Source organism: Peromyscus maniculatus, chromosome 3 (genome assembly GCF_049852395.1).
Source record: "Peromyscus maniculatus bairdii isolate BWxNUB_F1_BW_parent chromosome 3, HU_Pman_BW_mat_3.1, whole genome shotgun sequence".
Lineage (NCBI taxonomy): Eukaryota > Metazoa > Chordata > Mammalia > Rodentia > Cricetidae > Peromyscus > Peromyscus maniculatus.
Window position 1 is genome coordinate 106,519,211 of NC_134854.1, and position 15,741 is coordinate 106,534,951.

At 45.8% G+C, this 15,741-nt stretch overlaps 1 protein-coding gene across 3 annotated transcripts in view; it reads right to left on the reverse strand.

Moving 5' to 3' along the window:
* Window positions 1-7,221: 7,221 nt before the first annotated feature.
* Window positions 7,222-15,741, reverse strand: part of Exoc6b (exocyst complex component 6B) — a 491,948-nt gene continuing 483,428 nt past the window's right edge. For all 3 annotated transcript variants that reach the window (XR_013049947.1, XM_006991543.4, XM_076567063.1), the window contains 2 exons: window positions 14,148-14,260; window positions 7,222-10,266 (listed from right to left, as the gene is read on the reverse strand). Coding sequence is in view for 2 of the 3 variants with exons in the window: in XM_006991543.4 (XP_006991605.1) it covers window positions 10,140-10,266; window positions 14,148-14,260 (240 nt within the window). In the remaining variant the exon portion in view is untranslated. The remainder of the gene's footprint in view (window positions 10,267-14,147; window positions 14,261-15,741) is intronic.

Sequence of the window (15,741 nt, forward strand, 5' to 3'; positions counted from 1 at the left end):
AGCCAGGGCTACACAGAGAAATCTTGTTTCAAAAAAATCAAGGGAAGAAAAAAAATGAATATTCACAGTTTAAAATACTATGCAGACATCAATAGAGATTATACAGAATGCTAATCTCTACCTGTAAAAGCATCTCAGAACTCTATAATGTTCATTTCCTGTTTTACTAAGGAATTCAGAATACATGCTCCTTGGTGTGCCCTCAGGCAATCCCCTTTCTCTTCCGAGAGAGTCATTGCCATGAATTCGCTTTCAAAATCTAAGTTGTAATATGCGGTTCTCTAGCATCCTTTGCCTTCCTTTTTTGTTGGACAGCTCTTTTTGATGCAGCATGTTGACACATGTAGCTATAGCTCATCTTAACAGCTATGTAGCATTCCTCTGGGTGAATGTCTCATAATGGACCCAGTATCCCACTGATGAACATGACTGCTTTTCAAGTAAGCAGTGCTTATAAGACACATTTTCAGACAGGCTTCCTCCGTGTGTGTGTGTGTGTGTGTGTGTGTGTGTGTGTGTGTGTGTGTGTGTGTGGTTTCTCTAGGAAATAGTCTCAGAACTGCTGGGCCTTAGCATATGCTTTTTTTTTTTTATTTTATTTTACCAAATTCAGGTCTACAACATGTTTTAAAAAAAATTCATGGGGCCAGGTGTGTTTAAGGACTTTTTATTTATTTCAGAAAGACAGTATAGTAGATGGGCATATATCCCTTCATCAGGGTTTGAGAAATAGCTCATAACCAAACACTACCTATTTTGTTGGGTTTACCTATCTGTATTAAGTGATAAATGACAGTGATACTTGGCTTCACGTCAGGTCCAGTTGTTGCCACCAAATAAGTCAAGAAAGTACTTCCAGTTTTCAGAGCTTGGTGGCCTTTGGAACTGCAACCAAGCCTTGAATGGTTCCCTGCAGAAGTAGCTGCACTGGGTTACTGCCTCATCACAAGGCTGGCTCTCCAAATCTTGCCAGAAACAGTAGACCATAAGCGTTCTGGCAATCTGACAGTTGTGTACATTTCATTCCTAGAGTCAAAACAAAAGAGAGTGCTCAGGCCTGTAAATCCAGCATTTGGGAGGCCGAGGTAAGAGGGTCAGCACAATTTTGAAGTCACCCAGAGCTATGCAAGCACCAGGTCATCCAGGGCCATATAGTAAGACCTTCTCTCTCTCTCTCTCTCTCTCTCTCTCTCTCTCTCTCTCTCTCTCTCTCTCTCTCACACACACACACACACACACACACACACACATACACACAAAGGGTGGGGGAGAGGGAGAGAGAGGGAGGAAGAGAGAGAGAATACAGGATACAAGGGGAAATTTCATTTTTAATATTAATGGAAAAAAATCAGACATTAAGGAGTAAAATTGTGGTGATATTTTGTTTGTACTCTAACAAATAAAATTTGCCTGAAGATCAGAGGGCAGAGCCAGCAACTAGATTAAACATAGAGTCCAGGCAGTGGCACACACCTTTAATCCTAGCACTTGGGAGGCAGAGATCCATTTGGATCTCTGTGAGTTCTAAGCCATCCTGGATTACATGAGATTAATCCAGTCTAAAAGAGAAACAGAACCAGGCAGTGGTGGCCCAGACCTTAAATTCCAGTACTTGGGAGCCACATGCCTTTAATCCCAGCACTAGGAAGGTTGAGACAGGAAGTGAGTGATATGGCCTGGCAGAGAAAGGAATACAAGGCGGGAGGAGACAGGAACTCAGCACCCCTTTTTGCTGAGGACTCAGAGACATTCAGTCTGAGGATTCATGGAGACAGGCTCTTCCTCTTTTGGCTGAGGAGTAGGCAAGGTGAGAAGTGGCTGTGGCTTGTTTCCTCTATCTTTTAGTATTTACCCCAATATCTGGCTCTGGGTTTTTATTATAAGACCAAATAGGATTCATGCAACATATAATAAATAAAAGAATCCAAGTACAGAAAACATTAAGCTATCTACAAATGGGAACTCCCATTCATCTTTACATTGTTTCATATATTAACTCAATCTAATATTTAGTCAAAAATCACAATAGAATTTTGAAACTTGAAAAATGATGAATTTATCCTGGAACATTTTGAAAAAGCATGGCACAGGGATCAATGACCTGATTTGGAAGCAGATACAAAAATATGATTAAACAGCATGCACAGAAACAGAATGAGTGGGGACAGTGTGGAAAACCCAGAGACAGATCCAGGGACAAATGAGAATACACACACCATAAAGATGGTGATGCTGTGAGACCACTGAGCAGCCACATGGAAGGGAGAGCCAAAGGCCACATTGTTCCTGCCACATAGTAAAATTAAAACTGTTAAAGGACTAATGCATCAAAAAGTGAAGCATAAGAAGAAAATGTGGCTTAGTATTTTTATAATCTGAGGTGGAGAAAATAGTCATGAAATCTAATCATTGTAGAACTGATGTTCAACAGTAAAACCCCACTCAAACCTCACAAGCAGCTGGGGGTGACTGATCTTCAGGGCTCCGTCTGCCATCGTCCTGGGAGGCTGCTCTTGAGTGTGGGTCAGTATCTGCAGTGGGGCCTGGCTGCTCCAGTCTGACAGGAGCCTTCCTCTCCATGTAGATACTGGTTGCTACACTGGTCAGATCAGTCAATCCATGGAACATTCCTGATCAAACCCAACGGCGTGGCTTTCGATTGCGAGTTCTGAATGCTGCAGGCTATGGGACTTGGTGACCCTCTCTCCCAAGATGGCCACCCTCTCTCCCGAGATGGCCACTGAAGTCAGGTTTTGCTGAGTAGCCTGGAACCCGAAAACTGACCAAGTGGCTGTGGGTTAGCCACTGTGAGACAAGTGAGATTTTTGGATGGTCTCATTACATGTTCCACCCTTTGGTGGGGCGGGGGGCAGAAGAAAACAGAATGACATGGTTTAGTCAGTGAGCTAAGATCCCTAGGAACCCCCTCTAGACTTTCAGTTCTACATTTTTCTTTCTGAATTGCTTTTTGTTATTTACAAACTAAAGTTCAAACTGCTATGTACCATGGACACACTCAGAGACAGACTACAGGAAGCATGTGAAACAAACAAGTAGTTGAAATCTCCACATGAAGAGTGACAGACCAGCATGGAAAAGAAAAGAGTCCAACAGAAGCAAGGCCAAGCATTATGGCCAGCAACTGACAGATGCCCAGCTCACTGAAAAATCAAAGGATATAAACTAGAACAAAGAAAGATCATTTATTATTTCTTTTTACTTAAAAGGTTAGCAAGAATGAAAAATATTGATATTTTGTGCTGAGGACAGAGAAATAGAGTCAGATCTTACAGAGAGTATAAAATGTGATTTAAAAATTTCTATAAACATTTATAACTTTAAACCAACCAACCAATCAATCTGTCCTACTTAAAATTTATGCTATAAAATACCGAAGGTACATACAAATATCTTCTTGTAATACTTTATAGTAGCCACATGCTAGGGATATTCTGAATATTGATCAATTCAGAAATGGTGAATAAAGGTATGGTTCATCCCCGAGACAAGGGAGCTATGGCTTCATAGTTGTGAAGATACTTTAGATGCATTGGTGAGAAAATAAAACTGTAGCACAATGTACTATTTTTACCTTTTTGGAGGGGGTCAGTAATACATGTTCCAGTCATTTGGAAAAAAACCTCATCATCCTGTTAATAGTACTTATATGTAGGAAAGATGATTAGGGTTCAAAGGAAGAAGGCTCAGTTTTACTAGCTTCCTCCACTACATCACACCATACACATAAAGGCGAGTGCACATCTCCAGGACTTAGCCTCATCAGGAACTAAACTGTCCTTTGCTTTTTCTTCCGGCTCCATCTGCTTCCAACCTGCTCCTCTGCTGGTGAGATAAATAAAGTGGGACAGCACATGTTTACAGAGATTTTAAAATCATAATGAAATGAACTTAAAGGCTGGCTTGCTTGTCAATTATCTACCACAACGTGGCAGTTCCAAAGATTGCTAGCGGCAGGCTCTCCTGAGAAATCATTGTCCTCAGAGACTTCTCCCCCTGGTTCTTAGCCAGCTCCAATACCGTGACACCTGGGTTGTGTGTCCATGCAACGTTTACTGTGCTGAGTGTGCATGGACTTCAGGTAGGAGTGGTGTTCCTGCCTTTGCAGAATTCAGTATCTCACAGCACCACACAAGGCTGGTCATGGTGGCACACCTTTAATCCCAGCACTAAGGAGGATCATTGTAAGTTTGAAGCAGGCCTAGTCTACATGACGATTCCAAGCCAGCCGGGACTACATAGTAAGACCCTGTCTTAAAAAACAACAACAAAAGCAAGCAAATAAACAACAAAACCCCACACAAGTTCACAGTAACTAGAAATGAGTAGTCAGAGGCTCAGCTTCCTGCTGATGTGGACCACCTACTCATATGACCTGCCTCTCCACCAGCCTGGTGCCCATCTGTCCCTGGATGGGCCTGTCCTTGTCTTCTTACCTGGTTGTGGTCCTGCTGCCCTGTACCTGAGGCTTTCCTGTTTCTAAGAAGCATTGACGATGTGGTCTTATTTTGTTTTTCGTGTATCTGCACATCTGCCCTCAGTGTCCAGAACCCATGTAGTCTTCCACTCCGTTCCTTAGTTTCTCTCCTGAAAACTTCTTCCCTAAAACCTTGGAAAACACTTGTGTGAACTGGTAATTCAGAGCTGGCACCCTGAAAAGCCTTAGAGGTGCTGCCATGGGCACCCTTCCAGTGCCTGCGGAAGTGGTTTCCCCAGCAGGCTCTCTAGGGAACAGGCTCGCTGGGGAAAGCAGCGCCTTCCTCCACTAGCTTTAGAAATAAGCACCCCACGGAATAGAAAGGAAGAGAAAGCCATCCACCCAGCTTTATCTGAGCCTGGTAACAGAGAGGGGAGTGTGAGGGAGAACAAGAGGGAGATGCAGTTAATTACCCTTCCAAGCAAAGGTGAACGCTGGAGATGGCGAGACCCATTTACAGGAGGGAATAGACCCATCATTGAGACTAGAGAAAGGGAGGATTGTTCAGGGCCAGGAAAGCGTCTCGATGTTCAGATTCCATTCCCTTTCTGGAGCTCTGGAGGGAGAAAGGTCATGACTTGGGCTGGGAAGGTACTTAGCAGACTGGGAGGGGGTTGCTATCTTAGGTCCAGTACTGGGCTTGCAACCTGCCCCACCCCAAGGGAATGGGCTTCATTCCTTTCTGGAAGCTGGTATGGGCTGGCAGAGGAAGGGGTATCCTAGGGGAGGCCCCCATTACCATCACAAGGGCTGTCAGACCCTACAATGCAGTAGGGCCCCAAATGCAGGGTAACCCTAACCTTGCAGTGATTGAAACAGATAGAGGGGGAGCTCTCCCACACAATGCCCATCCTGGCCCCTCTCCTCCTCCTCCTTGTACTTCCTCAAGAGCCTTTGTCTTCTGGTCCCTTGGGCTTGGAGGCTCTCTCATTCCCCACAAATGCTGCCCATTAACTTCAGAATGAGGCCTCCAGGGGGAAGGCCTGGCCCTTTCTCTCCTTGCTTCATCTCTCAGAAGCTCTTCTGGTTCTCCCCTGCCCGCTAAGCAAAAAAAAAAAAAAAAAAAAAAAAAAAAAGCCCAGCTGTGAAAAAAACATCTCTGGGTTTGCATCAGTCTCACAGGAGCTGCTGGTCCTTCCTGGGCTAGACATTTCCAGCTAGTGCTCAGAGATGGTGGAAAGTGCTCTGTCTGGGGTGAGCAGCCTGGTACAGTCCAGTGACCACACCAGACCCTTTGTCATCCCCCTGTGCCCCAAAGTGTAGAGTCCTCTGGACCTTCAGCACACATCCTGGTATGACCAGTGAAAACAAAGCTGCTTTGATTTTGGGGGTGGCCTGGCCTTCTATTGTGGCTCCTGAAAAAGTGTGAGCACGTCTTCAGATGAGCCAGCACTTGGGGAGGAGAGAAAGCGATGGCTCAGAGCCTCCAGTGGTCACTCACAGGGAGCTCTCTCTCTACAGGGATTTTGTTATCATCTCTAGTGTTTTAGTCAGGCCTCTTTCTTGGACATTGATGAAAGCCACAAACCTGCTTTCCCAAAGCAAGAAGCACGGGTGGAGGAAAGCCCATGTGTACACCACACCCACATCCACATTTCAAGGAATCTGGACCTCTGGGTCCAAACTACATGCTATTAGGAGGAGGTATATATTTTGGCACTGAAGTGAGAGCAGAGGAGGCTCCAGATGGTACTGAGGGCAGGCTTCTTTTGAAGGCTGGCTTTACTCAGAGCCAGGCAGCTGGTGGCCCTGATTCCTGCACAGGGGTGTGAGATGCATATTTCCCATCAGCCTTGTGCTGGGCTTGGAGAGGAAGCCAGGAGACAAGGCAGCTATGGAAACATCTGTGAGACGCTCAGCTGAGAGGCATGCTGTACACTGGAGGGAAGTGATGACAGGGCCTCCAATAGTGCATGGCTATCCCGGACCAGGCACTGCAGCCAACCTTCACAGTTCTCACATTTTACAATACCCTATAAATTAGGAACCACTCTAATGTTACTAGCGAGCTAGTAAGTGAATTGTTCAAGACAATCCAGCTAGCCAGCTGCATCAAAGGAATGGAAGCCCTGGTCTTCTGTCAGCCAAGTCCACGACAGTGTCAGGCTGGTGGCTTGGTGTTCTTTCCAGCCTCTTCCGAGGGTGAGCAGGCTGGCCCTATTGCATGAACAGGACCTCACCATGGTTGCATAGTGCTCAAAGGTCCTTCACTGTTTCCCAGCATTAACAGGCTCGGGGTATCTTCAAGCTTTAATGTGATCTGCCCCTCAAGCACTCCTGCGGTGTCCTCCGGTTAAATCCTAAGGCCATGCTAAGGAGCACCTGCTCTCTCTCTCTCCTGTCTTCCTTTCAGACCTTCTTCATACTGCCTGCTGCTCAGCTTCCCCTCTGCCAGGCTAGCTTTGCTCCGGATAATTCTCTATCATTCCTGCTGGGCTGGAGCCTGTACCCACAGAGTGGGTAAACAGCCCACCCCAGTACCCCACATAAACAGGCACTTCAACGTACTTCTCTTGGTGGCTGTGCCAAGTGTCCGTTATACATCTTAACAACACCTGAGGTCACAATATGGCTTCTCCACACCACGTTCTTGCTCTGTTCCTCAGTCAGCTGAGTGGGGGGACACTGCCTGCCATCCAGTATTTGCCACAAACCATGACACATTGTGCCAAAGGGATAAAAACAAAACCCTCCCAAGAAACACAGTGACTATTAGAACAGGTATGTAGGTTCTCATATTTAATAGCAGTTAAAAGAGGAGCGTACACGGGGGAATGGGATACACATGCTCTTTCCACAGAGGAGGCCTTCCTTATGCAGCCGCCTGCAGCAGAGCTGTTTTCCAGGTGAGTACGAGAGGAAAAGGTTCCTTTTAGAGGTACAGATAGATCTCACTGCATTTCTCCCACAAATGTGGAACTGTGCAAAATAAAAAGGCTATTTCCAACAAATCAGCAAGGAGTGACTAAAATGCAGATGAATAAAAGAAAGGGAGGGCTAGATGGAGGAGGGCACAGCAAAAGCAGTCCGGAGGAGGCCTGGTGAAGCCAACCGAGCCTGTACTCAGACGTTTGAGTAGGAAACTCCTGGCCAGTGCCACCCCTGGGCCTGGGACCTGCTGAGCTAGGTGCTGTGGATCTAGATGGACCGTTGGGTCTGGTGCATGATAGAGTCACCGGGAGATACTCCTTTTGCCAACAGGGGCTCTGTGGGTTCCCATGTGCAGCCTTCTTCTTCTCTACCCATACCAGTGCCACCTGATACTGAGAGTTTTTTTTCCCCCATGAATGGTAAAAAGTAAGTGAGCCTCTGCCTAACCACAGCTCACAAATCAGACTGCCTACATGGATGTGGATCTGGTTGGAAGGCCAGACCTCCAGGCAGCAGTGTCTTACCCCACCTGAGACTCTAGGATGTGTGTGCCTGGAGGCATCTGAGGTAAGGTCCCAGAGCCTGAGGCCTACAGGCATGCATACTGTGCTCAAGCCCTCAAGGGTAGCTCAGCTTTAGGCCTTATGGATAAAATGAAAAAAGAAAAAGTCTACTTCATCAATTCATAATCACCTTGACAGTGTAGGCCCCTGGCTTTCACAGCTCAAAAGGAGCATGCCGCTTTTTGTTAGAGAACAGTGCAGGAAGATGCAGATAGAGAGGCAGGAGGAGAAAAGGTAGTTGGCCATCCTCATACACCCTGAGATTGGATGAAATTCTCTTCAGCAGGACTCTGCTGTGGAAGGTAGTGGTCCTGCTCCTCCACCTGTTTTCATTCACTGTGACAGTTCCTCTGCTGCAGAGGTGGGGACTAGACAGGCAGCAAGATGGAGTCTTAAAGGACAAATGCTATGATAGTCTAGCAGTCTCTCTCCTGCACTGGAGATCTCTACACTAAAGGCTGGCGAGCCATGGCAAAGGGCCTTTCTTTCCTTCTCAGTCAGCAGGACTTCAGTTAGTGGAATCACTTCTCAGCCCTATCAACAAATCCAGGGCTTAGAGACACCACCTTGTCTTCTTTCCCACAGGCTCCTGCCTTTCCTTGGCTAATCGAGTTTTCGGGGTTCTTATGAGACTCTCCTCCTGAACTGTTGGGCCATTGTGTAGCCAAGGTCGAGACTTGCAGGCATCTGCAGAGCACCTGAGGCTGTTCTCTCCAGTTGGTATTCAAGACAGCTATGGTAAGGGTGGGTATGTTCTAGATGGGGTAGTCTATGTTGGGATGGGAGAGAAGTACTGCTGTCCCAGAAGCGGGTAGATGACAAAGGCAACGAGAGATTGTTCGTTTGACCAGTAACTCTGCTCATCACTGAGGCTGGGAACACTTTTGTGACATCTTGGTTAGTGTTTCATGATGCAATTATACTCTTACCAGTAGTCACACTAATAGCTTCCACAATTGTTTGAGTGTGTAGATGCTTCTGACCAATGTCACAGTAAAGCCCTTGCATTGTCTCAGGAGTCTATCTGGCTGGCCCAGGTTCCAGAGATCAAAGATAGGACTTCAGGAAAATACTCTCAGGTGAGGCCAAGGGACAGCTCAGAAGATGGGAGCCCTGGGCTTGAGCAAGATGAGCTTTGTCTCTACGATGTGACTTAGTTGATGATAGCTGGGCCAGAGGCAACAAGCCATTAGCTACAGCTGACCCTGTCTATCTCATGGTAACAGATCCATGCCCAGAAACATCCAGTCCTGTGGAGGTTGTGCCCACCATGTAGAGCTTGGGACATTTTCTTTAAAGATGATAGCCAGAAGGCTGTTGTTAAAACACAAGTGAGCAATCTCAAGAAGTCATAAGGCTCTACCCAAGGTGAAGGCACCCAGGCTGTTTTCAGGCTTCAGGGGTTTAGATCATTTAGAGATGTTGCTGCAGGAGGCAAGTGTGAGACTGTCACTCAGGAACCTTCAGAAGCCACTGCTAATCTATATTATGAACCAAGTGTTATGGTCATGAAAGAAGGGACAAAGATGAATGGAAAGGGGGCTGGGGTCCTTGGGGACCCAAATTGGCTTTCAAGATCCAGAAAAACAACTTACCCAGCGGGGCAACTTTCTTTTCAGCATGGACCCAAGTGTTTACTCAGCTAACTACCCCTCTCTAGCCACAAGGCCCAGTTAGACTACACTAATGAAACTGTCACCTACGGGGACCAGAGTGAAACTGTCATCTTGCCACATGCCACACTCTTATGAGGCAATAAGTCAGCCAACGAGGCAGATGGATATTCTAAACTGAGGCTGGCTTTGGTGTACTATGTTGGTATGCCTGCCAGGCTCTCCTATACACTTAAGCAAGCACTTGAGAGCAAACAGGACACACATTATTATTCTTTTACTTCCTCATCTCAACTCCCAGCACCCATGAATTTGTGGGGCCCCAGATAAGAGGCAGCTCATCATGTTAGCACTGACAATGCATCCTTCCCAGGATAACACAGAAAGTATGGCAGTAACTTCCCCTGAACCCCTCCTGTTCTTGATTATTCTGTGCCTCTCTTACTACAGGGAAAGGTTATGTGAATACTGTACAGGGGTTAATAAAAAAATACATATGCTCTCTTTGAGGAAGAATGCACAAATGCAGGGCCAGCCCAGGAGAGATCCTGGACCATGGGCTACGGCAAATGGCCTCTGTGGGCCCAAGGCCAACATTCAGGAGTGGTGGCTGCTGATGAGTCCTCGGAGCTGCTTAGCCACAGTGTCAATCAATTTCTGCTTGTCTCGCTCATTTTTCCGGAACTGTGCAAACATGTTATTCTTGCGGCTAGTATCTTTCATCCTAAACAGAGAAGGAGAGAAAGGGGGCAAGGTGTTTGAGATAGTACCAGACAAAGAATAAGCAGAGAGTAGATGGATGGCAATATGTATCTTAACCATTACTCAGAGTGGAGGAGTCCAGAGTATTCCCACTGTCTAGTTACCTACTCATTATGGAGCTGTCCTTCAGACACCCACCACCTTCCTAACTTCAGCTGCCTTTGGTCAAGAGCTAGCTTTGGAGGGTCAGGTCCTTATCCTCATACCTTTCCCATCTGGTTCACCCTTATGTCTTCAGATGAGTACCTTTATAGGAGTCTGAGACAAGGCACAGCTCTGCTGGCCAGCAGACTCATAAAACTGTCTGGGGTACACTTATTTCATTAGCCTACTGGGACCTAAGAGATGGATTTTGGAAGGTAAGGCAGAAAAATATTGTCTTAAAATTAATTGCAAGAGATCATGAGTCACTGAGAGTCACTGTACAACTTTCAGCCCCCCTCTAGCTGGTCACTCTTGCCCCTAAAAAAAATGAAGAGCTAGTCTCTTCATTAGTTTCAGGACTATGGATGAGAAGTGGTATGATGCCATGTGGGCATAGTGATGAGGGAAGGAGGTTCCCAGGGGATGGGCACCTTCTCAGTTAACAAAGCCACGCTTTATGTGAGAGACAGCCTGAGCTCTCAATGATCATGTACAATCTCAGATCTTTGTTTTGGGTTCTGTTAAAGCTCTGCAGGTGATATTACTGGAGTAGAAATAATGGATATAGCTCTGTCAGGCAAATGGCTCTAATGGGGAGGTAGGGTGAAAGAAAGTAAGGACAAACTGACATTACTGCAGTCTCTAGGTCCAGCCAAACCACTGTGTCAGAGCCCAGGACTATGCTGTTCTCTGTAGAGGGCCTGCAATCCATGGCTTCCAATGCTGATGACTTACTCTGGCCTAACCTCTGCACCGACTGCCAGCCCGTGGGTGGGGTAGGCCAGCTGGCACCTTTGTTCTTGGAACTGAACTGGCTCTCTGTTATTAGAGCTGCATGGGGAAAGTCTAGAGGAGGGTCTAAATTACTTCCAAGCATACTTCCTAAAGGTCTTTGGCCAATTCTGAGCCTTCTTTCCTCCTCTGTGGGCAGTCTTTTGAAGAGGGATATAGTCAGAGGCCACAAATCAGGACAGGAATCCCACAAAGGCAATTTACATCTTGTGTAGGTGCTACACACCAAGCACAATGGGTGCTCATCTGTGTTTACAGAGTCACTGGAGAGCACACAGTCCATAAGGGCAATCTGAGTGGCAAGGAAGCAGAGCTGTCTGGCTCTTTGACAGTGACCACCAAAGCTATCTGTGACTTTTCTCCCTAGTCTAAGCTCAGAATAATCCTTTCAGGCTGGAGTTTTTTTGTTTTGTTTTTGATTTTGTTTTTTGTATTTTTGTTTTTGTTTTTTTATCCAGCATGGAACTCCTGTCCACATGTGGAAGCCTGCTCTAGGCTAGGAAGGAGGACAGATGACTTGACTTTCCTTAATGCTCTTAAGGCCCTGGTGAGCACAGTCTTCTACTTCAAATACTAGTTGCACAATTCTGTTTGTGAAACTGGCAGAGCTTTAGATTATTCTGAAGGACTCCCTTCCTTTTGCTGGATAAGCTATATATCTAAACAACACAAAACCAACAGGGAAAAGGAAACAGAGAAGCCCTTTCTATATTTGCAGGACATTTGGCTTGACTGATGTTATAATTTCCTACAGCAGTGCAAAAATGGATGGCCAGAGATAGCCTGTAGTTCAAGAGGAGGATCCCGCTCTCTGTAGAAAGAGAAGAGCCAAAAGGCAAGTTGTTCTTGGCCACTAAAGCCTTTGGTTGGAATCATGCTCTCAGATGCCCTGATGGTTTGTACCCAGCAATGTGAAAAACTCAAAGTGAACCCTCCTTTCTCCTGCCCTTCTATAAGCCTTGAATTCTCTTTTCTTCTAGTTGGTCCACCTTTTAGTGACACAGGGACTTCCCTTTTTTTCAGATAGTACTGTCAGTGATCTGGGTTCTTCTGTCTTGACTCACTAGGGAGGGCCAGATTTGGAAAGAGAGACTGGCAGGCTTGGGTAGCAGTTGCCTCTGGGGAAGCAGGAACAGGACAGAGGAGAGAAGGAATTCCTCTGAGGCTGGAAGATGTGGATATTTCAGTGACCTGGGGAGCCCTTGCTTTCCAGTGTTGGGGATAAATATGTCAAGTTCACTGATGGCTAGGACTCAGCACACAGCTTTGTTGCATGCTAGGTCAGAATGGTGAGACATCACCAATTGCCATACCTAAGGAAGAGTGAAGGATCTCAAGAGAAGTGACTGAGTACCAGCTTAAACATTCCACTGGGTAATGAGAATTCTGGGCCTGGCTTGCCTTTGATGAGGAATCCTCATGGGAGATAAGGGGTTTAGACCCTAAAGCCATAGGCCTTGTTCCTAGGAGCTCCTCTGTCAGAGCTGAACTGCAGGCCCTGAGCCAATTAGAGTACCAAGAGGAGATCCCTAGTGCTGATGGGAAAAGTCCCTGCCATCACTCCCATCCCCAAATGAATTGGTAAACCAAAGATCTGTAAGGAACAAAGAAAGAGGAAGTGCTTAGCTGGGTGGCACCAGGCTGGTTTAGAAGATTAGTTTGTCAGGGTGAAGACCACTAACAGGACCAGGACTTTAGTTTAGTTATTGGCATCATTGAGGAAACTGGAAGGACTTGCCTCAAAGTGATGGAAAAGTCCCAAGTGAACAATATACTTACTCTCTAGATATCCTAGAGAAGAAAGTCATTGGGAGAGAGAACCATGGGAGAAAGTTAACATGAAACCATCAATTCTCAGCATGTCTCTTGACTTTAAACACAGAGCCCAGCATCTTACTCTTGTCTATTCTCTGCTTCCCCTTTACATTTGGCACATTCTCCAACACCCTCACGCCCCCACACATAGTAAAAAAGGTACACCTTGATTTCTATTTTTGTCTAAAGCTCTACTCTGACCTCCTGGATGCAAGCCCTTGCCTTTCTAGGGTTGGAGCATGCTTGGCTGCCCATACACGTAAACTTTCTACACTGCCTTGATACAGGTACTCTTGTGACTAGCCAGTCTTAAAAAGCTCTTTGACATGGGTCTGCCAGTTCTCTCTCCTCTCTTCCTTTCCTTCCCTTCCCTTCCTTTCCTTTTCCCTTCCCTTCCCTTCCTTTCCTTTTCCCTTCCCTTCCCTCCCTCTTCCCTTCCCCTCCCCTCCTCCTCCTCCTCCTCCTCCTCCTCCTCCTCCTCCTCCTCCTCCTCCTCCTCTTCTTCTTCTTCTCTCTCTCTCTCTCTCTCTCTCTCTCTCTCTCTCTCTCTCTCTCTCTCTCTCTCTCTCAGCTGAGGACCAAACCCAGGGCCTCCAAACTGAGCTAAATCCCCAACCCCAATAGGTTAGCAAAACTCATAGCCAGATTGCGGTGCATACCACCAGCACCTGTGTACCAGAGGCTAGCTTTGAGATGTTTGGTGTTGGATAACCCAGTTCAGTGAAACCACATTTCTGAGGAGCTCTGCTCTACATATCATTAAACCCCGAGGACTAGGACATGCTCTTCTGCTTACCAGACTGGCCTGAGCCCAAACTAAGTCATCTTACTATCTTCTCTAAGGAAAGATACTTTGTCTAATTAGGCCACAGAGCAATACAGAATCCCATTCTGATATGTACTTATAGCTTGCTGGAGCTGAGAATTACAACTGGACTACCAAGTGCAAGGGTCAAGATGGCTGACAGCACCTGAGCTAGCTTCAAAAACAAAGATGTTTTTCAAGGCACTGGAAACAGGAAAATGGCCTTGTATGCCACCCTTTGCCCCACTGCCCACTTCCCCATACAGAGCACAGGCCTGGGTACTCACTTTTCAAGCAGAGTCAGAGCAGTCACAGGGTTCACCCGGAGGTACTTGCAGTTGGGCTGTCCATAGTCAGCAAGGTATGTGGACCAATCCCACTGAATGAAGAGGTCCAATAGCTGAAAAATACCACAATCCCCATACCAAGGGTTATTCAGACAAAGGAAACCAGGACCCCAGAAATCCCAATATTCCTTACTACCAGCTAACTCTTGAAACACATAAATGAACATGTAATAAAAGCAAATATAGCTGCAGACCACACTACAACTAGGAAAATAACCAAGTAAATGTCAGATGATAGAGTAATTTTCACAATGAGCAAAAGTCCATCATTGAGACCCCATACAAGCAGGAAGCCTTAGAGGCAGTCTATGGAGAAACTATTTTGGGCTGATCTCAAATGCAGGCCCCATAGTAATCACCCACTTATTCATTTGAGAAATGCCTATCATGAGCTTTCTGAACATCAAGTTCTCAAGGAGCTCAGAATTCAACAATGAACAAATTAAGTGAGTACAGCCCAGAACCATGATGCAACTTCAACCTCAGTTAGTGAGTACTGGTGCTCCTCATACTCTCATTTTGTAGACTGGCCAGTGACCTTGACAGTCTTGCTGCTGGTAACACACTGTCCTAGACTGTTTGGGATCAGGCACTATATCTAATTAATATCTTTTGAGTTGACTTTTGTCTGGACTATTTCCATAGCCTTTTTCGTATACAATACTGACATTTTTGAAGAGTATAGTCCCCCTGCCTCTACTGTTCATCTTGTCTGATGTCTTCTCAGATGTATGGATTTCCAACTAGAATTCTACACAAGTGACACCATGTCCTCCTCTGGGGCATTCCTTTCTTCTTCATTGGTAACACTAGTTTTGACCACTTGGTCAAGATGTCTGATTCCTCAACTATTTAATTAAGAGGTTGTACTCTGTAACTAATAAGAAACTGGGGAGACTATTTATTAAGGATTTATTTCTATTTTATGTGTATGAGTTTTACCTGCATGAATGCCTGTGAACTATGTGCGTGCATGGTGGCCTTAGAGGCCAGAGGAGAGCATTGGATCTCCTGGGACTAGAGTTACAGATGGTTGTGAACCACTGGGTACATACTGGGAACCAAACTTGGGACCTTTGCAAGAGTAGCCAGTGTTCTTAACCTCTGAATCATCTCTCCAATCCCCTGGTAATATTGATTTATCAATCAAAATGGTTTAAGTATGAATACAATCCATCTGAACAGGAACAACAGCAAAAATAGAACTTTTTTTTCTCAATAAAAATAGGCCAGTTGCTAGAAGGTCTCATTCTATGAAGACACCATTTTCAAGTCTTAGTAAAAGAGCCAACCGTGTGTTCTACTTCATGCCCTCAAGAACCTTACGAAAAGCTCAGGATGATTTTTTCTAGATCCATCCATTTGCCTGCAAACTGTGTGATGTCGTTGTTTTTCTCTGCTGAGTAGTATTCCATTGTGTATATGTGCCACAATTTATTTATCCATTCTTCAGTTGAAGGGCATCTAGGTTGTTTCCAGGTTTTGGCTATTACAAACAATGCTGATATGAACATAGCTGAGCAAGTGCTCTTGT